The 26132-nt window shown below is 41.6% G+C and overlaps 1 protein-coding gene across 13 annotated transcripts in view; it reads right to left on the bottom strand.

Annotated features, from left to right (window-relative positions):
• Positions 1-26132, bottom strand: part of PKNOX1 (PBX/knotted 1 homeobox 1) — a 60354-nt gene that overhangs the window by 18830 nt on the left and 15392 nt on the right. For 7 of the 13 annotated variants that reach the window (XM_075912306.1, XM_075912332.1, XM_075912345.1 and 4 more), the window contains 5 exons: positions 20384-20473; positions 13106-13207; positions 7998-8125; positions 6407-6578; positions 954-1124 (listed from right to left, as the gene is read on the bottom strand). In XM_075912306.1, the coding sequence (XP_075768421.1) occupies positions 954-1124; positions 6407-6578; positions 7998-8125; positions 13106-13156 (522 nt within the window). In that variant the 5' untranslated portion in view covers positions 13157-13207; positions 20384-20473. Of the gene's footprint in view, positions 1-953; positions 1125-6406; positions 6579-7997; positions 8126-13105; positions 13208-20361; positions 20474-24503; positions 24535-26132 lie in introns of all 13 variants that reach the window. The other 6 variants (XM_075912316.1, XM_075912315.1, XM_075912324.1 and 3 more) reach the window with 4 other exon arrangements.

Raw genomic sequence — 26132 nt, 5'->3', positions numbered from 1 at the left:
GAGGTTTTGTTCTCCCCCCCTTCTTTCATTATTTTATTTTTTTTTTCCAAGGAGGGTAACCGGCTAGGGCAGAGAGAAGCTGCTGCTGCTGAAGCCGCTAGTGCTGAGGGAACAGCGTGTTCCCCGGTTGTTGTTGTTGTTTTTCCTTTGAGGTGGAAATAAAGTAAAAAGGTGATCTGTAATTGAGAGAGGTCAAAAAGTTGTGAAGAGAGTGAAATTTTTCTGAGAGGAGAGAAGTGCCTGAAGAGGCAGGAGAGCTCTGCGAGGGTGGTAGAAGGAGGAACTGAGGGTCCGGATTTGGGCCACCCTCAGCTGTCAAAATGCCAGCAGCACAACTGCTACCTGCTATGAAAAAGTCTCCGATCCTGCAGCTCCAGGGAAGACCCGTCATATACAGTGGAGCACCCACGGGGACATCACCCAAAGAAGAATCAGCAATTGTTTTAATAATTTCAAACTAATTTCAAACTTTTCTCTCCACATTTTAAGGTACCAAAAGCAAAAGAAAGAGCTTTAAAAACAGAAATTAAGCAATCATCACCTCTTAGATTACTTTATAAAACAGGATAAATTTAAACAACAAATGGTCTGATAGTATTTTACAGACTAACAAAACATATAGACTCTGGTGATCTGAAGAAGTGGGCTGTGCCCACGAAAGCTCATGATACCATCTACATATTTTGTTAGTCTATAAAGTGCTACCAGACCATTTGTTGTTTTTTAAGTTTATACTGTACAGACTAACTCGGCTACCCCCCTGAAGCTTTATAAGATAGATTAGCTATTGTAAAGAGATATTTCAGCAAGCTACCAAATACACGTAAAAAAAAATCCAAAGAACACACAGCAAGCTGCGTATTAGAGAAATTCTTACAAAGTGCAGCAAAAAAGTATTAATACATTTTGCAGTATTTCTAATCAAAAGCCCATTTAAGCTACGTGAAACGTACTTGTGATGGTACAGGTGAATAAGGACTTCCAGGTTCTCCACTTAACAAAGTTTCACTGTTCATTTTAGTTTTCAGACAGGCAATGTAACGACTACAGAAATCCTTGCAGAGTTCATTAACTTTTTCTAGCTCAAGCAGATGAATACGTAGTACCTGGATTGCCTTTACCATCTAGAGAGGAAGATGGAAAAAAGACTTAGAAACAAGACAAGAAAACACTATTACTTGCATGAATAATTAATTTGGGGCAAATTTTAAAAATATGTAATAATATATTATTTCACTTTTCAGAAGACACGATTACTGATGCAGAATGCTGCTCACAATACTCTTGGCCCAGGTTGTATTTTACTGGAGTCTGAAAAGTGCGTTTAGAACAAAATCCTGTATTGCTCCACTGCTTAGGTGAACTGTCAAAGACAGAACAATCACAAATACAGCATATCGTTTTCTTGTGTTGGCTACTGTCTCTATTTCTAAACAACTTTTATAAAATGTTTGGGACACGTGTAACAGTAGTACTCTGAGCTATACTCAGAACAATGAGATTTATTCTTCAATTCAATTCCCTCACTTCCTTGGCCAGGAGAAACTGTAAGTGCTATGTACACCATGATGAGGAAGAGTACTACCCATTACTTGGACCAATTGATGCCAATCTATTATCTAAAAGGACATTGCCAGCAACATAATGCCTCAAGGACTGAGATGTGAAAACGAAAAAGTGGGAGAGGAATCTTAGTTCTTAGACGAGAAAAGAGCAGGTCAGCAAATAAATAAGCAAGCATTCATGCCATCCTTTGAATACAAACGTATCTGTAATCATATGCTTTAAAACACAGTTCCATTCTAAAGAAAGATTACATAAAACTGACATCATCTTACTCAACAGATTTGCTCCTATGTGTATTCAGCCATATCTGCTGACTTTAGTAACAAAAATGCTTTGTTGTTTTCTGACTTTTAAACACATCAAATAAAGAATATATGCCTCAGCTCACCCCATTTCACCTTGTGCATCAACAGGATTGCTTACAAAACTCCAATCTGTTATCTCAGTACAAACTCACTGAAGCTAAGAGGATTGAACTGGTGTCACTCAGAGGATAATTTGAAGATAATAGAAATACATGTGTAATTTTATTTTGCCTACAGAATTTTATCATTTACAATGAACACAGTACAAAGAATCCAGGGGCAAGCAGGTGGGGAAAAATCTAGAAGCCTTAGACAAGTTGAATTGCTATCATAAAATCATCAGACTTCCTGTTCATCAAACAAGGATGTTTGGAGAGACAAAATATGTCTAAGCCAGGGGCAGGCAAGAGGCAGCTAGTGGGCCAGATCTGGCCTACCAAGCTGCCAGATCTGACCCGGGGCTGTTTCGCTGGCACCCTTACTGCAAAGCAGCTACAGCGTCTTTAAACTGCAGGCTGCTAATTGTTATGCAGTCTGGGCAGTGAGGCGAAAGCTTTGTGTGCTGTACCCACCCCCTAGCAAAGTCCCTCAGCTCCCATTGACCAGTTTCTGTTCAATAGGAGCTGAGAAATTTTGCTAAAGGCAGGGGGAAGAGAACGAAGCTTCCCAATCTCCCTCCCTCCCCCCAACCTGTGCTGGAGCAGAGTCACATGGAGCAGCTTGCCCAGCAAACAGGCAGGGAGCCTGTCTCAGGTTCCTGCAGAGCTGCTGACCAGGAGCTGCTTAGGTAAGCATCTCCCAGCCAAAGCCTGCCTCTGGCATCCCCTCCCCCCCATTCTCCTTCTCCCCAACTACCTGACTCAGGTCACCACCCAAACCCTCTGTATCCCCTCTCCCCACTTCCTCCAGGTCACAACACCCTCCGAGATCCTGCACCCCCTCCTACACCTCTCCCCCAGGCCAGAATCCTCTACTGCACCTATAACCTCTCCTGGAGCCTGCACCTCAAGCCCCTGCCCCAGTTCATAACTCCCTCCTTCACCCAAACTCCTCTCAGACTCCACACTCCCTCCTGTACCCCAGTCCTCTATCCCAAGCTCTCTTCTACACTTCATCTGCCATCTCAGACCCTGTACCCCCTCCACAGAACTGTGGCCCTTGACCACTTACCCAGATCTTGGAGTGGCCCCTCCATTAAAAATTATTGCCCACCCCATTCTATACATTGCTCATTACTTTGTCCACTTTTACCATGATCCCCTTTTTGTCTCAAGATCTCTTTTCCTATGGATAGTCTCTTCTAGCCTCTAATCCAGGGGTGAGCAATAAGTTTTGATGCGGGGGAACATTATAAGATTTTGGTCTAAGGCTGCACTTTTCTCTGGAGAGAGTTCAGGGTCTGGGACAGAGATTAGGTGCAGAAGGGAGCTTAGGGTAGGGGACTGGGGTGCAGGAGAGGGTGTGTGGTCTGAGGGAAAGTTTGGGTGATGAAGGGGGTTGTGATCTGGGGCAGAAGATTGGGGTGCAGGGTCTGCGAGGCGGTACGGGAGAGGAGAGGATTCTGGCCTGGGGGAGGGATGAAGGAGCAGATGCAGGGCCTGAGAGGGAGTTATGACATGGGGTGGGGATTGGAGGAAGTTTGTAAAGGGCATGGGTGGTGACCTGGGGCTGGGAATTGGAGTGCAGGATCCAGGATGGGGTATGGGAGCAGGATATTCAAGGAGGGAGTTTGGTGCAGGACGGGTGTGGTTCCAGAGGCACTCTCTGGCTGGGAGGTGCTTACCTAAGCAACTCCCAGCCAGCATCACACTCAAGCAGACTTCCATGCCTGCCAGCAGCCCCCTGCTGGCTGTACCATGTGGTTCTCTGCGATGCAGGAGGGGAAGAAGAGAGGCTTTGCTCACTGACCCCACCCCAGTAAAATCTCTATTGGCTAGTTTCCAGCCAACAGGAGCAGAGAGATTTTTATGGGCGCAGGGGCAGCGTGCAAAGCCTTTCCCCTGCATTTTCCCTGCTTCCCCTCCCCACACAGTGCAGGGAGAAGCCAGCTGATTTGAATGGCAGGCAGGCAGACACAATTAAAAGGCTTGGTGGGCCCTCAGGCCATATCTTGCCTGTCTCTTCTCTAGTCAATACTATAATTCTGATGAAGGAAACATGGTCCACTTTTACCACGATCCTCTTTTTGTCTGCTCTATTCTACTGCTCATCTGATAAATAACTGCCTGGATTAGCAACACCACCTCTATATATCCTGCCAGGGATATATTGGAAACACATGTCAGATACAGGACTCAGAGGAGGCCACCTTAATGACTTGGACTCAACTGACATCAAAAATTATGTTACTGCTACAAAAGAATGCCCATCAACTCTAAATTCTGAAAGCTGTTTAGAAAAAATAGTAAAGAGAAAGCTCTTTCTCCTCAGCCCACATCATGGTTTGTCTGCTGGAACTGAAATATGTGGCCACTTTTCTATCAATACTGAAATGCATGGCTCTTCCTAAACCAGCTTCTGTTCCAAGAGGATAGTGTACTACTGAAATGGTATTTATCCCCAACATGTTTATGATTACTCAGGAAATGCAATGGAGCCTAGACTGGAGGGAAGGGTGTTTTGTAGCTGTCTGGCCTACTCTGAGTCTTTCTGTGCTGTTCTGGTAAAAGCCCCTGTTGTCTGCCTTCTTTTCCCTTAGGGTACGTCTAGACTACAGGCTTTTGTCGACAGATACTGTCGACAAAACTTCTGTCGACAAAGAGCGTCTACACTACATTCAGTTCTGTCGACAAAGCAAGCTGCTTTGTCGACATGGTAGTGTAGATGCAAAGGACAGTTTACATGCAATAACACCTTCTGTCGACAGAAACTCTGTCAACAGAAGGCGTTATGCCTCGTAAAATGAGGTTTACCAGCGTTGACAAAACTGCTGAGTTCTGTCGACGTTATGTCGACAGAACTCAGCGGTAGTGTGGACGCAGGTATAGTTTTGTTGACAAAAGTCCACTTTTGTCGACAAAACCCTGTAGTCTAGACACACTCTTAATAAGCTGGGGCCAAAGACAGAAAAATGGGTGTGGGAAGAAGAAATCAATCTTGTAATTAAAGTTCCTGCCCACTCCACCTGGATATATAAATACATATTTTAAAGAGTGATAAGGAAGGAAATGCTGCCATTGCAACTCACGGCAAGCCCTCCTAGCAAGAGCACTAATAATTCATGGTACATACTGTAATTCATAATTTATGGTTGACATAAGAACTAGGAATGTGAGAGTGCAACCATTTAAATATTACAGTTACAAGAGCTCTGCAGTCCCCAGGAGCCGACTTATACTGTGTACTTATAGGCTACGTCTACACTGGCATGATCTTCCGAATGAGAGCAGCATAGTTTTTCCGGAAAAGCACTGATTAGGAAGCCTAATCCGAACTAGCTACTCCGTGCCGCACGGCACGGGGTTCGAACTGCCGGCATTTAAAAATGGCGCCGGCCGGCTTTATGCAAATGAAGCCCGGGAAATTCAAATCCCGGGCTTCATTTGCAATTGCGGTATGCCTACATTACCCTCCTATTTCGAATTAGGAGGGTAGTGTAGACATACCCCCAGCAAGAGAGGGAGAGGAGAAACAACCACGAACAGCCGCGTTTGGAGTCTCGGGACTTTTTGGGACATTTCAGTGCTTCATGGGGACATTGGGACAAAAGATTAAAAATTGGGACTATCCTGGATTTTCTGGGATGGATGGTCAGTGTACTAATGGGCCATTATAGCTCTTAAGTGCCATTAATGGCCTTCACTTAGCATGAATATATGAATACCACAGGTTTATACTCCACATTTCTAACTTGATCAACAAATGGAGCAAGAGGCTGGGGTTGGCCCCTGTTAGCTGGAAGAAAGGGGAAGGAAGAACTGGGCTTGCCTACCCCAGGACAGGGGGCTGGCAAGTGTAGCGAGCAGGGGGCATAGCCCCCTAGTTTTAAAACAAATCTTTGTTTATATTACTATTGTATACCATGCCTCAGACTTATTTGTATATATAAAAGTTAGTGAGCAAAGTTTCTAACTTTTCCTCCCTCGTACAGCGTAGATTCATCAAGGCAAAGAACAGACAACAGAAAAATATGACTAGAAAATTATTGCTTCTACTGTTCTACATACCCTTTCTAATTGACTTCTGAGAAATTACTCTGTACAATCAATTGGATTGTAGAGGGTATATGTCTTAACTCATCTCTAAATATATCAATTTAGCTGTTTGAGGAGCATATATTGGAAATAACTATTGGAAGATGTGAGGCAAGTGATCAAAATGAAGGATGTTTGTAGAGAGGGGAAAAAAAGATAACTTGAAAAACTGTTTACAGACTTTTTCTGATCTTAGTTTCAGAATTCAGTATTTGCAATTTTAACAATGTGTTTTTGTAAGTATAAAAGATGTGGTCCTCTACTAGGAGCAACAGTTGAGAGAACTAATTGGAAATAAGAGGGAGAAGTGTTATTTTTTCATTAAAAAAGCATTATACTTACTAAATTATCAGTTTCTGGATCTTCACAAAAAAAGGGTTTTCCTTCCTTCTCCTGCTTTCTTACAAAATTTTCAATATCAACATCAAAACTAGCAGAGGTAGTGCCTTCTGAACCCTGTGTAGATTGTTCACATTTTTCAAACAATAGTGCTAACAATGGAAACAGTGGGTGCCTAGGAATAAATAAAATCACATCATTTTTTTTAACTTTATATTTTCTATTTTATAATGTTAGCTATCCAGTCTAATGTATACAAAACAACTGGCCACCATTCACCCAGAAAAGCAATTTTTTATGAACAGATTATACACAACACATATGACAATATTAGCCAAAAATACATGTGAGTTATTAAAAGAACGGAGTAAAACTATGTAAGATTTTGACACAACTAATGCTATCTGAGAAAGCATGACTATTTTAATTGGACATTATTAATAAGAAGTAATCATTATTACATTTATGAAGCTATGGAATGCCATTTTATTAATTGTAAGTTAGTAGAAGGTGGGGTATTAGTACAATGTACGGTGGATTAGCACTGACAAACAGGAGGAAACAAGATTTAAATCACACATGCCAAAAAAAAAAAAAAAAAAAGCCTGAGAGCATCCATCTGGTCTCCACTATGTTCCTCATTTGAATATTACAAAATCACCTTTGAGTTTGGTACAATTAAGAACAGCCTGTATTATGAAAGTCTCACTATGTTGGCTAAGTCACTTACCATTCATAAGTATCAATTTTCCCTATGTGAAAACTGTCAATAACAGTGCCTTTGTAAAGCATTTTTGGTATGTCTATACTGAAATGTAAAAGTGTGATTGTAGTATGGGTAGGCATATCGTTGCTAATTTTAATTTAGCTAGCACAGGTCACAATAGCAGTGTACACACAGCAACATAGATTTCAGAATGGCCCAGTAACCCATCTTGCACTCTGGTTGTTACCCCATACCAAAGTCCTTGTCACTATGTTTTTATACTGCTATTGTTATCCAAACACGCTAAATTAAAGCTAACTGCAGTTATGCCTAACCATACTACAGTTACATCATCACTTTGCAGTTTAGGCATACTAATATCTTCAAATGAAAAGTTCTAAGAAGTATTTTTGTACTACAGAGTTGTGAGAAGAGGCACATTTTTATTTATATATTTTTAACCTAAATTAAAACCCAAACTAAAATAAGAAAAGATCTCATACTATTGATGTTAACACTACTACCCTAAAGATAAAAGAACAGTAGGAGTTAAACTTACATCTGTCAATAATCTAAACAAAATATAGCTAATTTAAACCTTGATGCTTGCTGTCCATTACACCTATAGCAATATCTCTTTTTAATAACTGACATATGTGCACTTCATAATAGTCTTCAAGATCATGCAGCAGAATCCTAAATTTAGGGAATTTATTTGTCTTAAGTTAAGAATCCAAAAAACTATTTTGTTTGAACTTACTCATCGTTTATTTGCAAACAACCACTCATTTGGTTGTAATCTGCCAAGATGAAAGGAAAGAAAGCAAAAACATGCCCCAAACTATACTTTTTACTCTTCAAAGACACAGCCAAAGTTCCTAATACTACCTGTAAATGGCCTGCTTGTCTGCATCCATTGGTGTCTGAGATTCTATAGGGGCAGGACTCACTCCTTCTGCATCAGTTTCAGAGCAGTTTGGATCTTGTTCAGTTTTTAACTCTGTTACTACTTGCATCTGCAGAAAAAGGAGGATAAGTTACTTTACGTCACGAAGCACAAAGATTTATTAGGAAGAACACTGTTTTCTAAGTAAATAGCAATGCAAAAAGCTAGTAAATTGCCAGAAGGTTGGCATGATTTGGCAATTATACAAAAAGTAGAAGCAGTAACAAGAAACTCATTTAATCCTTGACACTTTTTGCTGGATAGCGAAAAGGTCATTTCAAGTTTCAGCTCTCAGCTTTAAAATAGGAATGATTGATATTAGTAAAACGCTAAAGCATTTTGTCCCTCACAAGCAGCTATTTTTGAAACAGGTTTGCCATATATTGCTCTAAAAATGAGTTTATGAAAAGGCTTGGATTAACAGCTTTTGTGGTGATACCACAATAAAAACCTTTACCCTCCTATTGATTATCTTCTCTCTTTCCAGAGAGACAATGATGCAAATGGCAACTCTGGAGCTAGTTTCCTCATCCATTAAAATTTACACTTTGGTAACAAAATTGAAATATAGCACTTATTGCATTCCTTCTCTAATCAGAAATGAAGTTTTGCCTTACAATTTACCTCTAAACTTTTACCTATGCAGATGATATTCAACAATAGAGGAATTCAATGTAAAAAGCACAAAAATAAAAGTAATTGTACTAAAACAACAATATTTACTAGTTTTTCAACAGAATGGAACATCGAAGTAACTTCCGTTAAAAATATTTTAAGATCAGCATTGCGGTGATTGATCCCCTGGAGATTGATTTAGCGGGTTTAGCTCTCTCATGGACCCCCCCTACAGAAGAAACCCCATGGCAACCTGACCTAAGATACGTTGACTCCAACTACGCTACTCACGTAGCTGGAGTTGCGTACCTTACTTAGACATTGCCTCGTAGTGTAGACCTGCCCTAAATGAGCTCATCTTCAAATCCATACAGAACTTAGCTTAAAAAAGAACAATGAAAACAAATTAAAATTAAGTTAGGTGAAAGATACCAATAGAGCCCTATCAAATTCACAGCCATGAAAAACACATCATGAATCATGAAATCTGGTCTCTCCATCCATCTTTTGTGTGCTTTCACCTGTACTATACAGATTTCACAGAGGAGACCAGCATTTCTCAAACTGTGAGACCTTATGAAAAGGGAGTTGCAGGAGGGTCGAAAGGCTATTTAGTGGGGGTCAAAGTACTGCTACTCATACTCTGCTGCCTTCAGAGCTGGGTTGCTGCAGAGCAGCAGTTGGCCAGGCACCCAGTTTTGAAGCCAGTGCCCTGCCTGAAGGATGCAGAAGTAAGGGTGACAATACCATGCCATGCTACCCTTGCCTTCTGTGCTGCTGCCCTCAGAATTGAGTGGACAAAGAGTGGCAACTGCTGACTGAAGGCTCAGCTCTTGCAGGCAGCAGCGCAGAAGTAAGGATGGCAATACCATCCCATGCCATCCTTATTTCTGCACTACTGCTAGTGGTAGCTCTGCCTTCAGAGCTGGGCTTCTGGCCAGCAGCTTCCATTCTCTAGCCACCTAGCTCTGAAGGTAGTACTGCTGCCATTAGCAGCCCACAAGTAAGAGTAGCAACACTGCAACCCTTCCCTATAATAACCTTGGAATCTCCCCTACCCCCCATGATTAACTCCTTTTTGGGCCAGTACCCTTACAATTATAATACTGTGAAATTTTAGATTTAAAGAGCTGAAATAATGACACGTACTATTTTAAAAATCCTATGATGGTGAAATGACTAAAACAGACAGTAAATTTGGTTGGGTCCTACTAAAAAATCATGCAATAATGTGTATTAGAGAGATACTATCAGTGTGAACAGGTACTCTGAAGTTTGTGTGAGAATAAGGGGCACAAGTAAGGGTTGCAATATTAAGAGGGGGAAAAAAAGATGCAAACCAGAAAATCAGCAAAGCACCTTAAAAGATAAATCTAAAGAGTCATAATTTAAACATTAACAACAGCATACAGAGGCCCGTAATCTTTGTGTAGTTGTGTGTTACTCCATGATCGTATTGGGTATATTGTAGTCCCCCAAGAACACTGTTACAGCAATTCTAGCTGCACATATACTACATCCTGAATGGCACCAATGGACTGAGAATGCCTTTGAGACTTTGATGGCTTTCTAAAATAGGATCTCCATTCTTCTTCACCTACAGCATGATATCTTTAGACTAAGAGCTTGCTTAAGGGGGACAAAGATCTTCCCACTTGAAGAATTTATCCTCCATGGAATCCAATCTTCCCATCAATAAAGACTGCATTTTTCTTTCTACTAGAGCATTAGTCATGTCCCCCATGGGGTCATTGAACCAGTGACACCGGAAGATTCTTCTTCTGCTTGAACCATAGTAGTTTGTGTCTTCAGCAGAAAAGAGACACTGCATTAAACACCACCATTAGACTTGGATCAAGACCTCAGAAGGAAAATTAAATTTAAAAAAAAAATACAGAAGGATCCACCCTCATAAGAGTTGTCAGAATCTTGTTTTCAGCAGCAATTCTTTGAAAGAAGAGTCAGCCAAGTAATTATTAGAGTAACCAGTTCCAACATCACCTAGAGACAAAACTCCACCTCATTCTGCATGCAATGAAGGAGGAATTTAAGATGCTATCCTGGAGCGAATCTTGCATAGGCTATATACTTCGTTGTCTGACATGAGCACTCTTCTTGCTCAATAGGAAATTTTGAGAAAATGGCAGAATGTCATGACCCTCAAGAAGTTCTCTCTGAAGATTTAGCTGATCTAGAAGTCACTATGTCTGGAGAAAGACATTACCAATGGACTAATTTTTTAGCTAAAAAAGGAATGAGGGGCAAAGGGAAACAGCCTCATACTTAGAAATGATAACAGTTGGGCCATATTTTTACAGAGTCTGTAAGTGGAGGGATCTTCTCCTTGAGTCAGTGGGGGGAAAAAAGTATACCTGAAACTGGAGACTACATGCGTTCATCTGTTTCCTGCTAATTACAGAAGACAAAATACACAAAAAATCAGAAGACAACCTTGTTCCAGAATGCGCCTAGGGAGCAAACCAAAAAGAAAACCGCCACTTTGCTTCTGTGAGAATTCTGTGCATGGGCAGAACTCGTGCTGTGCTGAATTTTCTTCCTCAGCACAAAATACACTCTGCCAAGAAGTGCTATATTTATACCTTTCCCACATCAGGGGTCACTGTGGTGCCAGGACAGAGAGAACAAGCTCCTGGGTAAGCAGCTACAATTTTGGGTAGGGAATAAAAAGGCTGTGTTCCTCAAAGTGCCCTGCTTGTGGGACTAGGTCAGGAGGCACAGGAGAGGAGAGGACAGATAGTGTGGGACATATAGAGCTGGTAGGGGGTGACAGACTAGAGCTCAGAAGGGCTAGCAGGGGGAACAGACTAGGTGGGAGCTGAATGGGAGTGGAGGTGCAGGGACACATGGGGATGGGGCAGATGTGCCTGATGGAATGAGAAAAGCTAGAGATCAGCAAGGGTCTACATGGGGAAGGCTCCCTAGCAAAACAGCTGCTTAAGACTTTCCCCACCCACACCGAACAGCCCTCCAAGTTTACACTCAAGTCCCTTCCCAGCAATTACTTTCCTCTCCCTCATTTCCTCCCTCTCTCTCATTTCCTCCATTACCCTTCCTGAGCCTTTCCACGGCTTCTGAGGTGGGGAAAAACAGGTTTTTGTACTGTAATTTAAATAAATTATTACTCAAATTACATACTTGCTGACAGGTATCATATATATAGTAGCCCAGTGTCTGTGAGTTTGTAATGCTGAAATGCTGGCTGTTCCCTCTGGGCGGCCCATGCTGCATGGGGGGCGAGGAACCCAAACGGTCGCTTGCGCCGCTTGCTCCCATGCGGCGACCTGGCTGAGCAGCGCAGAAGCCAGCCAAGCGCCACGGCGGGAGGCAAAGCAGTGACGTGCGGCGTGACAGCGGCTCCGGGCCCCGCCCCCTGGCCATGAACGTCACCATCCCGCTCCCCTTCGCCTCCTGCCGTGGTGCTCGGCTGAGTTCTGCACTGCTCAGCCAGGCTGCCGCATGGGAGTAAGCGGCGCAAGCGACCGTTTTGGTTCCTTACCCCCCATGCAGCACCGGGGGTGCATAGCACAAACGGCCATTTGGGCTCCGCAGTACCCCGAGTAAGAGGCAAGAGGGGGAGGAGAAGTGAAAGAAAGAGACAGAGAAAGAGCCAGGAGGTGGAGGAGAGCTGAGGGGGGAGGGAGGCAGTAGGAGGAGGAGAGAGAGAGACGGAGCGAGAGACCGGAGGCTCAGGAGAGAAGACCAACATGGAGGAGAGACCTGAAAATCCCATCTTATGATGGGCTAATTGGCTAGTTTTGAATAAGTTTCCAAAATAACTGAAACTGGCATGATTATATTGTGTTATTTTGATAAATAAAATAGGCAAAATATTAAACTATTGTACACAGAACTTTTAATTTATGGTGTTGATTTTTTAAGTTTTTGGTGCAGAATTCCCCAAGGAGTAGCCACTGCCACCAGCTCTTTACCAAGGCACGTAAGTATTCTAAAGTAGATAAACTTGTCAAAGAAAAGTGTTTGTGGGGGAAAAAATTAATAGGTCGAACCTCTCCAAAATAAAAGCAGGAAGTATTCCAAAGAGAGGACAGCAATCCAGAGAACTGCCTCTTTGGAAATAAAAGAATACTGACTGTTTAGTTAAGCAAGCTTCTTTATAAGAGAAGCAACAAGTCAATTTTTCTTTTCATAGTTCAACACTGGCTTCACGTGCTGGCAGGAAGACTTGTTCCTTCTGCTCACACTGGCATGTAGCACAAGTCTTCAGAGTGTGGATTAGTGGCATGACTTGCCCCCAGACTAATGTTAATTTGAATGCAGTCTGAAGAATCACTGCTCAAAGATGCCACATTACATCAGAAACCATACACTCTAAAGTGTCTAACCTAAAACAAAAAAGTAATTGTTCACTTGTTAAGAACAATGCAGTACACAGAGGAGAAAAAAATGCTCTCACTTGTTGTCCATCTTGATAGTTGTCTATACTTAATGTCTGTGTTGCCATCATGGTTAATGAAGGGTTTATAATATCAAATCATCACAAGTGAGAATACATATTCTAGAAAAAAGTAAAAGACGTCAGTTATAAAAATAACATTTTTAAAATGGATTCTACACAATGCAAAAATGTTATCAAGATTTCTGTGTGCAATAGCAAAGTGAATCAGTTATTTTATTGATAATGCAATTATATTCATCCTCTAAGGCAGCCATCACCCTCACAAACAAAACATTTAAGTTCACCAAACTATGGTAATTTAAGGCTCTGAATCCTACACTTTTCCTTGGTATGTACCTAGTTACCAAGAGTGTTTTAGTTGTTGCAAAATATTTCCCACAGTCCAGCATATCACTGTAGTACGTGACCATTAAGATGGCAAATTATTATTTTCCAGACACATTCTATTTTCTATATAACAGTCCAAAGTGGAGATTTTCCATGGAGAAAACATCTCTAATAGTTTGAAGAATGTTCTCCATTTTTATTTTTTTAAAGAGCTTTCATATGACGAACAGAGGAAGGTCATAACTAAAGATACAATTTAGTCATGGAGGTCACAGCAGTCACTGTGACTTTATTGGGCCTCCATGACTTCCTTAGTTTCACCCGTCAGGGAATAAAGCCAGGGCAGAAGTTGAGACTGTGTGCCTTCGGCCAGGGCTGCAGCCAGGGCTGTGAGCCCCTTCCCCAGGGCTGGGACTGTGTGTGCACTCCTTCTCCCCCTTTGCTGCAGCCAGGGCTATGAGCCCCTGCTGTATAGCTGGGGCTAAAGTTGGAACTGTGCCACATCAGCTGGAGCTGTGCATCCCCGGTGCTACAGCCATGTGCAACCCCTCTCCTCTGAGCTGGCGCTAAAGTCAGTGCCATACGCTGTGGGCGGTCCCCACTGTTGTTCAACCCACCTGTCCCCCACTGGGCCTGGAACTGGGCCTATGCATTCCCTACCATAGCTGCTGCCAGGGCCAGAGCCAGAGCCAGGAGCATGACTGCTTCCCCACAGCCATGGCCAAAGCTGTTGCTATGTGCCCCTGTCCCACAACTGCAGCTGGGGCTATGCTCCCCACATGACAGTAGGGCTCGTGCTTTTATCCTGTGGTTGAGCTAGGGCATAATGTCTAGAAAAACATCCAGTTTTGTAGAGAAAGGGAATTGTATCCAAATGTGAAGATCCTTTAAATCTTTGCTTACACTATTAATGAAAAACTAGGAGGAAGCCATTTTCTGGTTCCAGTCTGGACACAGCAAATCTCTCACAGGATATGTCTACACTGCCACCCCAGTTCGAACTAGGGTGGCTAATGTAGGCATTCGAAGTTGCAAATGAAGCCCGGGATTTAAATATCCCGGGCTTAATTTGCACCTTGCCGGGCACCGCCATGTTTAAATCCCCGTTAGTGCGGACTCCGTGCCCGCGGCTACACGCGGCACTGAGTAGGTAGTTCGAATTAGGCTCTCTAATTCGAACTACCGATACACCTCGTTCCATGAGGAGTAACGGTAGTTCGAATTAGAGAGCCTAATTCAAACTACTTACTCCGTGCCGCATGTAGCCGCGGGCATAGAGTCCGCACTAACAAGGATTCAAAAATGGCGGCGCCCGGCAAGATGCATATGAAGCCCGGGATATTTAAATCCCGGGCTTCATTTGCAACTTCGAATGCCTACATTAGCCACCCTAGTTCGAACTAGGGTGGCAGTGTAGACATACCCACAAGAACAGACATTCTTACAATATTTCAGTCCAATATGGCAGAATTCTCACAAGATCACTGAGCTTGGAAAAACTTGCACCATTCCAAGTCAAAAACCTTGTAAGAGCAGATAATAAAATTCTGTCATTTAATAATTGAAAGCCTAGGCTTGATTTGTGTATTCTTGGCCCATGTCCATTTAAAATGCAACTCTCCTTATATTCACCCCACACAGCCTCAAAGCAAACACTGAAGATACAAGAACTGTTAATGCTGCTTTGCATTCTCATTAATCTACATGGATATGGGTGGGCAGAGGTGCTAGAACAATTTTTAAAGTAGAAATATTAGAAGTGGAATCCATGTATTTGGTTACTATTACTACTGCAAACCAGGTGGTGCTACTGCACCACCACCACTCTACTTTCAGCACCAATGTGGGTGGGTCAGATATTAGCAGTCTCCTTCATAAAAACTTTTCTAGTATAACAATCTTTCTTACATAAAATTTCTCATGAGAAAAATACCTTACTGTATGGCCATGAACAAAGTTATACTCATTAATATTGGGATAAAAATAAAAAGAAATGTATTTTGTACTCTAAACCAGTGATTCCCAACCTGCGGTCCATGGACCCCTAGTGGTCTGTGACAATATTGCAGGGAGTCCATGGAAAGTTTAAAAATAAGGAGCGGTGGGCCCAATCCTTACTTTCTCCCTCCCTTTTTTCTTTTCTTTTTCTCTCCCCCATGGGGGTCCGTGAAATTTTAATAAATTGGAAAGGGGTCCATATACTTGAAAAGACTGGGAATCATTGCACATCACATCACTAGAGATTTCCATAATGCCTTCCACCTAAGTTAAAAAGGGATTTCTAAACCCTATTTGTCATAATGATTGACACCCAGACATATTAAAAAGAACAGAAGCAGTGGCCAAAGGTCTGGTTTGTAGCAGGTATTTGCCCATCTGATGAGGAAGGTCCCTCAACCAAATTTCAAAGGCTTTAACTACACAGATTGTAAAGTTGAGAAGCTGATTTTAAATGCTTTATGTCTCTATGGTCTTTGCCTGTGTCTTGTGGGGTTCATATTGTTGCTTCTGATGCTGGAATTAGGTGTTTCTGCTGAATTGGAATGCCTGTTAATATACATAAAAATCTCCTGAGAATATGGAAGGTCACATGGGAATTTTTTCATCAAGTGGAGGATCTTATTGGTTTTAGAAAAGAATTTTTTTTCCCTCTGTTGAATTGGGAGATCATCCTCTTTTACTTGGGGATCTTTTAGAAATCCTGAGGATTGCGGCCATGATGCTCTGTGCAATACTATGCTTTTGGCTGTTCTTGCTGCCATGTCTGACATGGCTGTTCTGGTAGCCAGCTGTCCCTCAGTTGTGCATGCCTCTCCTCTGGGAGATCATTAATTAATTCATTCAGTTTGCCATAATTATTGTAGTCATATTTGGCAAGAAGCACACTGTAGTTTGCAAGTCAGAACTGCAGGGTAACCAAAGAATAGTCTTTTCACCCAAAGAGGTTGAGTCTCTTGCTCTTTTTGTCCTGTGGAGTGGTCCTGTACTGTGGTTTGCTGCATTGGTTTGTGGACTCTACTATTAGGAAGTTGGGCAGGGAAGGTAGATGAGGAAAAAAAGAAAGTAAATAACTTTGTTGGGCATGTAATATTTCCACCCTCATACATATGAGGGGGGCAGTGGCTGCTGTTTACCAAATGGTTTCCTCGTGTTCCATAGTATCATTTATAGGCAGCATTATTTTAGAAGTCACACAATCTCTGGGGAAACTGGAGAAATTTGTGCTGCGTGTCCTGCACATCCTCAAATGTGATCTTCTGACTTTGTGCTACCCTTCTGAACTGTTTGATATCATCTGCCATAGTGGAAGGTGAGGGCATTATGGCTTTGTGTAGCAATAAAGAAGGGTTATGCCCAAGTGATGTTATGTCCTGCTCCGTGCCCTCTTCTCTCTCACCCTCAGTTTCCTCCTCGGCTTCTGAGGGTCTCCAATATGGACGACTGTGGTGGTGACCTTACTTTGCCTCTGGGTGGGGTTGAAAGTCTGTTGTAATGAGCCCTGGATGATGTCCTTGGGTCCCAGACTGGCCAATATATGGGAAAGGACAAAGATGGACACATCCATGGTTGGCCATACCAAAGTTGCATGTCTTGTCCATAAGAGGGTTTTGATTTAATGGGTCCCCAGTGTGGTTTGCAATCTGTGAGTGAAGAGTAGTGTGAAGAGAAGGCAAGCTCTTCCCTCTTGATAGCCCTCATCATTTGAGAATGGTGGGACAGCGGGAAAGGATGATTAACCTGGGGAAGTATGCTCAAGGGAGCCAGCCATTGATGCTGAAGAGCGGAGACTGCACTATTGAAAAGAGACTGAGATATATCTTTTTACTGTAAGAACTGGTGTGGTGTCATTGATTTTGGCAGTCGGTACTGATTTTGTTTTAGATGGCATCGTGGACTGTGCCAACGACTTGTGGCTCGACTTGCTTGGTATGAATGGAGTTGTCTTCACTCTGTTGTTGGTGCTGGTGTTGTTGGTGAGGACCTTGGTGCCATATTTCTCACCAATGTAGTCAATGCTGTGCAGGAGGAGACCTTTAGACATGTGTCTTGACTCCTTGTCCTTTCAAGGTCTCAGTGTAGACATTGCCGGAAGTGTCTGGTGCCTCAAAAGTGCTCACCTGTGGGGTGGCCAGAACTGAAGAAAGTGACTTGGCAGAACACAGTTTCTTCTTATTTGTCTCTCCCTGCAGTGATTTGATGGGCTCTTTTCCTCAATCTTTTAGAGAAATGAACATTGTCCTTAGTTGAGGTGAAGGTAGCCAGAGAGCCCTTGTGGAAGGAATTTATCACCTTGGATCAAAGGCCCATTACAGAGATTTCTCCATCTAAATAAGCTTTAGGCAGCGGTCTAGATGCTTCCTGATCCTTGCTTTCAAGCGGCTGTAGTGAATGAACTTCTGGGGAACATGCAACTCCCTGAGGTATAAATGCAGAATCACCATCTAAAATGGGCATAGGTTTGTGGCATGAGCTGCATCTTTTAAATCCCTGTTGAGTGGGATTAAGTGGACTGTGCTCTGAGGAAAGCATTTATTGTTTGTTTGTGTTTGTTTGTTTAGCAACTAAGACTAACCAAACACACTAGGACAAGACAAACTATTTCTAATTATGTTTCTCTATGCGAGAGATGTTGGGACACTGCCACAGAGCTCTGTCTCAGGCCAGAGTGGCTGAGAATAAACTCAAAGGGTTGGGTCATGCATGCACTAGATTAAGTGCCAATGGTGCCCCGAGACAACTACTGCACATGCACAGCCCAGATAGATTCTGCTACTGAAAATATGCAATCAATGGCATCAAGATGCACCGACACCTTAAGTGGAGCACCCACAGGGATTGCATTCAAAGAATAAAGTATTAGCACCACTTTACAGATGGAAAAAAAAAAAGATCCATAAAGCTGTTTTAGTAACCTGGCACCTAAGTCCTTCATACTTCCAGCTAACTCATAGGAGGCAGCACTGTTCTAGTCACCTAATGAGGAGCACCTATACAGACACTACTTAAAGAAGAAATGTTATTCACCCTGTTCAGTGACTAAGCTTCTTTGAGAGCTGTGTCCTTATAGGTGCTCTCTGTGTCCCTATGCCTAGGATTGGAAATATTCAGTAACGGTGCCCATTGGACCACACATGTACTCTGCCTGTCAGCCAAAACTCATGCCAAGAGTGACAGCTATATAGCACTGTGCAGTCCAACAACTGCAACCAGTTCTTCTATACTGCGGAGTCTGTGTTTGAACTCCAAAGCAACAGGGTGGAGGGCAGACAGTGGAGCACCAACAGGGACACATATCTCAAAGTCTCAGGGTGAGTAGGGAAGGTTACTTACCTGCTACAGTAACTGGAGTTTTGAGATGGTTGTCCCCATGGGTGCTCCACTTGAGGTGGAGGTGTTCCAGCACCACTGCACCTCTAGTTGGAGACTTAACAGAAGTGCCCCTCCAGCTGGCTGTACATGCGGAAAGCCAGCACGCAACATTTGAAACAGCTATCCTGCACACATAGCCAACTGCCTCTTCAGTTCCTTCTCTGACCCAGATGTAGTTGGAGCTGAAGTAAAGGGGAGGGTGGGTGGTGGAGCACCGAAGGGAACAACCATCTCGAAGAACTCCAGGTACTGTACCAGGTAACCATCCCTTCTTCTTCAAGGAGTGTCCCAATGGTGCTTCATTTTGCGGTAACTATGAATCAGCATTCCTGCTCAGTGGTGGGCGCTTCAGTGAATTTGACTCAGTAACTGCAAGTATCGTTCGGCCGAAACGCATAGCCGCAAACAACTGGATGGCATGGTACTGCATGAAGGTATGTGTTGAACCCCATGTGGCAGCTTTGCAGATTTCTTCTGCTAGTATGCCCCTTAGGAAAGCTGTTGTTGCTGCCATTGCTCTTGTGCAGTAAGCCTGTATGGTAGCCAGAGGCTCTTTTTGGAATACGTTGAAAGCTAGATGTATGCAGCCCAAGATCCATTTAGACAGTCTTTGTTTGGATATGGGTAACCCTTCTGATCTCTCTGTAGAGGACACAAAGTCGTGGAGATTTGCAAAAGGGCTCTGTACGGTGTAAGTAGATGGGGACTCCCCTATGGACATTGAGGGTGTGTAGCACTCTTTCACTGTGGTTCTTGTGAGCTTTAGGGAGGAAGACGGGTAAGTATATGGGTTCATTACAGTGGAATGAGGTAAGTACTTAAAGTTGTGGGGCCCTGGCATCCCCTCCCTGGCCGGGGAGAGGAGTAGAGGATAACAATCCCCCTTATAACCAACTTGTAACCAAACTATTTACACTATAAACTAAAAACTACCAGAAACGTAACTAATTACACAAAGCTAGGGGTAGACTGATTGTCTAAAGTGCTCCAGCTACCATCACAGGCGGTAAGAAGGAACTGAGGGAGTGAGGGGCCAGCAGGGGTATATATGCACTGATATGCCAGCACCACTCCAAGGGGCTCCCCATGCTGGCCCTATGGATACTGCTAGGGGAAAAAGGCTCTGGAACTCCATGCATGCAGCGTGCACACACCTGATTGGAATGGACATGAGCAAGCACTCAAAGAAGTAAATAGCTGCTGTTTACAGCATGAGACAGGAGTATGAGGAAGCTCATGTGCATTGTTACTGAAAATTTCAGATTCTAAGTACAGAGATGCAGACACATGTACACAGGTGGACCATGCACTACTCACAAAAGAATCTACTCTTGCATATTTAACTACCATCTCAGATTTAAAACATACTAAAACAGGTTTAAGATTTTCTACTAAAACTTACATCCATAGCAAACCTTCACAGACAGCAAAGTAAAAAAAAAATATAGTACAGGGCAGGAGAAATATCAAGTAACAGACTTAATTTTTCATTAAAAATATAATGGCATTTGCCTCCATCTACACACTGCCTGTTAAAGAAGGAGTTAGCACAGTACCAGTTGCAAAGACGTTGCTCACCCCTCTCTTTCAAATAGATGTAGAGGCCATTGTCTTATTCCGGCAGATTGAATTCCAGGCTCATTGGTGCACAAGATAGCACATCCACACCTAGGAATCAATAAGGAAAAATTCAGACTGAAATAAAAAAAATTGGCAAATAGCTTATCAGCTGGAAATGAAAAAAAAATTCTTCCAGAAAACAGAATAAAATGTCCATTAATTTTTTCTACCATTTCTATTTGGGGGTGAAAATGTGTGTGTATATATATAAGAATAAACTGCTCAGTCTTTATTGATGACTTGCCCTCATCTTCCAACCTCCGCTGTTCTTTTTGATAGTTCTAGCAAAAGAAAACAAATACTGTACAGCTTTTCCTTCATTATACATGGAAGCTTTGTATTTTACTCTCTGGATCAACATCCATATGCTGAAGCAATGCAAGGCAAATTCCAAAATAAATCTAGTGATGGCAAATAGGCACAACTGTGTACTATCTTAAAGGAAGCCCTTCCGTAAGAAATCAAACACAGCCAAGAACTATTCATCATTTTGTTAATATCTATCTTAACAGTACTTTCTCAAAATAAGTTCAACAACTGTTAGCAGAAAAATGATTTACTATATGAAAGATATACATCATGTAATATTAGGAATTATTCATTCCATATGCACAGAGCCTGGTAGGTTGTATTTACAAAGCAGTTTTATAAACTTTCTTTACATTAATTCAATTTTAAGTGCCATGTCTGACATATTAAATGCTAGTTTTAAAGAGTACGGGTGCAGAACTTATGAAAATGTACGCAGAAAATATGATTCCTGAAAACACAATTGAAAAAGGGAATTAACCTAAGAGTAAGTTTTACTGAACATAAATTTATCTCAGGGGAATGGTCAACATGTTAATGCCATACAGAAGTGGTGATTCTTTAATACACAGTTGTGATTTAAAACTATTCACTTATTCAAGATTCCATGTTTGATTCAAGCTAAATTAAAAAAAAAACACCTTCCTTATTATTAGAAAAAAGACAAACCCCAAAATTAAGTTTGGAAATAGAATTGGAAATGGTTGGATTTGAGATCTAGAACTTCATTGTGTCTATGTACAACCAATACGTCAAAGGGCCAGTTTGATTCTTGGGATAAACTATGAGGAGGGCACAGTGGCTCATGGTATTTTCGCCCTTTATACACCAATGCCCCACCTCCCTAAGAGCTGGACACCTTGCTTTCTGCAACTCCCCACTGTTGTCTTTGTGGAAAGAGAACCTGTGTCCTCAGTACTGCAACCACATGTATATCTGGAGACTATTGCACTAGCTTAATGTTATCTATACGTGTTGTATGTATTGTTGTGGGCTATTCTACTCTATGGGGGAGTGTTAACGCTACTCCTTGAGGAATTAAAAACAGTCTCTAAACCCTTCCACATATAAGACATCAACTGTAAGCTGGGAAAGGAGTCTAAAGAAGACAAGATACAGGTGAAAGAGTGCTACTAAAGTGTGGAGACCAGGTGCCAACGGAGGAAATAATAGTTTTGGTGGGAAGGCATCACATGGGGTTAAAGTTGTGCAGACCTTCTTGTGAAGGTACTCGAGGAATTTCACAGACCACTATTTTCCTCTAGGAGACATCAGATGAGAAAATGGAGGACTGGAAGAAGCTTGCATGTGATGTACTTTTAAGGGGCTTTCTGGCGATAAAGATAGTAGAGGGAAGTAGGAGAAGGGGGAGAATGAAGTGCAGAGGAAATGGACAACCCGTAGCTTGGGATAGTGTTAAGCCTGGACTTGAGTCTATATTGCCAAGATTTTTAAAAATTAAATGTTATTCCTCATGTAGTCCTAGAAATAAGGCAAGACTTAAAGAGGGTAAAAAAGAGGTCAGATATGAGCACTCGTTTCACATAGACTCAAGACGTTGAGAACACAGAGAAACGAAGAGAAGAAATTCTTGTTACTAGAACCCTAGGTAACGAGAAATTCCTCATTTTTTTTTAGCATAAATTCAGTCTAGATGGTATTACTGAAACCTGGTAGGATGATTAACATGATTCAAATATTAAAAATCAATGGTTACCACCGGTTTAATAAAGATAAAATGGGCAAAAGGAAAGCAGGAGTGACATTTTTTATAAAGGGCGCCATTACCTATTTCTGAATTACTGATAACTTGGAAGAAAACGATCCTGAATGTTTATAGATTAATATTCTAACAGATCAAGTACAAGATGGGTATTAGTTGGTGTTTTCTACAGACAGAAAAACAGAATATGAGTTTTTCCAATCTGAGTGACATATTTTAGACGTCTCATGCTGCCAGCACTAAAATATTCTTGGAATTTCTAACTAGTATAGATGACAGTTTCCTAACTCAAGAAGTGATGCATCCAACATGAGGGAACTCTATACAAGACCTCATCTTAACATATAAAGAGGAGTTGGTCATAAACTAAAAATGAATGGCAGTTAGGATACAAGTGATCATGACTTGATTACATTTTTGGTGTGCAACTGAATAAAGTCCTGACTAGGGATGTAATAGTGTAGTCTATTAACCAATAAGCAAAAGCTTGTAGGTTAATGCTATAGACTACATGCATTCTCCCTCCACTGCCATCAATCCATTTTTAAGCAGACTGGCCAGCAGCCCGGCTCAGTCCTGGCTTGCTCTGGGTCCAGGATATTCCCCCTCTGTAGCTCTGCATTTAAAGTGTATTAGGAGCCAGGCAGGCTGGCAGCTGGCTCAGTTCTGGATCACACTGGGTCCCGGAGCTCAGTCCCCTCCCTCCCCCGCCCTCCCATTTCTGCCTCTTTTTCAGAGGCAACAGTGTGTGTGACAGGCAGCCGGTCTGCGAGGCGAGCAGTTTTTTAAACTGGCCTCCCCTCGTAGACCAACTCCCACCTGACACCCTGAGCTGCTGCCTCTGATCTAGAGGCAGCAGAGTGGAGTGGCAGGGGGCTCCCTGAAGTGGGGCCAGAGTGCGCCATCTGTTGGCTCCACCTCTGGGGACTATAGAATAGTCAAGTAACCAATAAGAATTCATGAGATTAATTGAATATTCAATTAACCGACATTGAACATCCCTACTCCAGGTCAGAAATATATATGCTTGGTATTTAGAAGGATCAACATGACAAAATTTAAAATATTTGAGCGAAGTCAGGTGGGAAGAAGAATTTAATCAGGGAAAAGTGAATGATAATTGGGAATTATTTAAGAGACCCTAATAAAATGTTCCAAAAGCCACAATCACAATTTGAGGCAGGACCTCATATTGGTTAAAAAAAATCCACCTAGTTTGGAGTGGAAGTGAAGGCAGTTATTTAAAAAAAAAAGAAAAGAAAAGAAATGTTTAAAGCAGTTAATATAAATCGGAAGCTAGAAATAATTGAATATTGGTAAGGTCTGCAAAGGGATACAAGGAGATCTCTCTGAGTTAAAGACAGTATGGATTTTTTTAAAGTATATTAGGAACAAGAATCTTAACAATAGTATTGGCCCATTAGTATATGAAAATGGTAGATTTATCAGTAGTAATGCAGAAAAGATGGAGGTGTTTAGGGTAGAGAAAGAAACAGATAGATAGCCATATCATGTGGAACAGAAAGAAAGTTACCATTAGTATCTCAGAATGATGTTAAACAGCAGCTACTGAAACTGAATGCTTTAAAATGAACAGATCCACATAATTTGTATCCAAGAGTTGTAAAAGAGATACCGGAGGAATAAGTAGGAATAAGAGATCCTCCGGAAAAGGGCTTTTTTCCGGAGGATCGGGCCGGATCGGGGCCAGTGTAGACGCTCTTTTCCGGCTTTTCTAAAAGCCAGAAAAAAGCGGCGGACATTTTTATTTAAATGCCGCGGGGGATATTTAAATCCCCCGTGGATTTCCCTATTACGATCTGAAAAATTAGCATGCCCCTTCCGGAAAAGGGGCCAATGTAGACGTAGCCATAGTGTGTAGATTACATGGAAATTAGAAAAGTGGTAAATAATGAAGAGGACAGGTCACTGATACAAAGCGATCTAAATCGCTTGGTATACTAGGCGCAAGAAAACTGTGTACATTTTAATATGTACAACTATAAATGTATATAACTAGGAACAAAGAACATAAGCCATACTTACAAGATGGGGATTCTATCTTGGGAAGCAGAGGCTATGAAAAGAAACTGGGTGTCATGGTGTATAATCAACATAAACATGAGTTCCCAATGAGACACTGTGGCCAAAAGGATTAATGCAATCCTTGGCTGCATGAACAGGGGAATCTTGAGCAGAATTAGAGAGGTTATTTTGCCTCATACGACACTGGTGACACTGCTTCTGGAATACTGTGTGTCCAGTTCTGGTGTCCACAATTCAAAAAGGACACCGATAAACTGGAGAGGGTTCAGAGATCCATGAAGGATTAGAAAATATGCCATACAGTGATAAACTCAAGGAGTTCAATCTATTTATCTTAAAGAGAAGGTTAAAGGGGGGGGACTTGATTACAGTCTGTAAGTACCTACAAGAACAACAAATATTTGATAGTCAGTTCTTCAATTTATTTCAAAAAAGTTATAATACAATCCAATGGCCAGAAGATAAAGTTAGACAAATTCAGACAGGAAATAAGACTTAAAGAAAAAAAAATAGTGACAGTAACTAACAATTGGAACAATTTACAAGGGTCATGGTGGATTCTCTATCACTGGCAATTTTTAAAACAAGATTGGATTTTTTCTAAAAGCTATGCTCTAGAACATATTTTGGGAAATTCTAAGGACCATGCGGTACATGAGATCAAACTAGATGATCACAAAGGCCACGGAATCTATAAAAGCCAAAATGGAGACTATCAGAGGGTATAGTAATTTAGCAAGTGTAAAATACTCCATACTACTAAGTTAGGAAGTCAGAATCAAAGACAGTTTTCTTTGTCACTTGAAAAAGGCAAAGTGCAACTGAGGTTTTGCTAAAAGGCAAAACAAGATAACCTGAGCCCATCTGCCCTTTTTTCTAAATAAAAGAAAGCATACAAAAGAATACCCTAGCGTCATAACTGTCTGCAATGTAACTTCTTCAATATTTCAATGCCTACTACATCTATAACACAAAAACCTGTGCATATCTTAACAGATTAACATATTAAATATATTGTTTAAATCAATTAGGCTGATGCAATAATAATGCCACTCTAGAGCTACATAGTGTACAAGAGAGTAGTGTATTACAGAGACCCACTCATTCACTTTTTTCAGTTACTTGTCTCTGATTTACCTAAACACAACAGAACATATACATAACATATTTGTTATCTACAGAATAGCTAATAATATTGCAATCTTTGTTTACAGGATTATATTCATGTGTTTATGGATTCCTAGAGCATCAGCTAGCAAAAAGATCTAGTCAATTTCCCTGTGTAGACTAGCACATCAATAGCAAAATAAGGATTCCACTGTAGTTATACTGGTGTGACTTTTCAGCATGGGCAGTCTGTTCCAGAGTAAAATCATGTTTATTCCAGAACAGCATGCCCACACAGGGACATTGTAATAGCCTGGCTACAGCAGAATAATTACTTTGCTGTAGTGAAAAAGTTATTACACTATAGCTATATTAATCAATTTCCCCATATAGACAAACATTAAGAAACTTACAGGTGTTACTTTCCATTGAAGTAAAAGGAAAATTTGACTTTATATAGCTTTGTTCTCTTGACTGCCTTGGGATTCAATCAAGCCAGGACCCCAGAGAGACATGGAAAAT

Source organism: Pelodiscus sinensis, chromosome 1, assembly GCF_049634645.1.
Source record: "Pelodiscus sinensis isolate JC-2024 chromosome 1, ASM4963464v1, whole genome shotgun sequence".
In the NCBI taxonomy this organism is placed as follows: Eukaryota; Metazoa; Chordata; order Testudines; family Trionychidae; genus Pelodiscus; species Pelodiscus sinensis.
The sequence above is the reverse complement of the archived record's forward strand: the minus strand, read 5'-3'. Positions and strand labels throughout refer to the sequence as shown.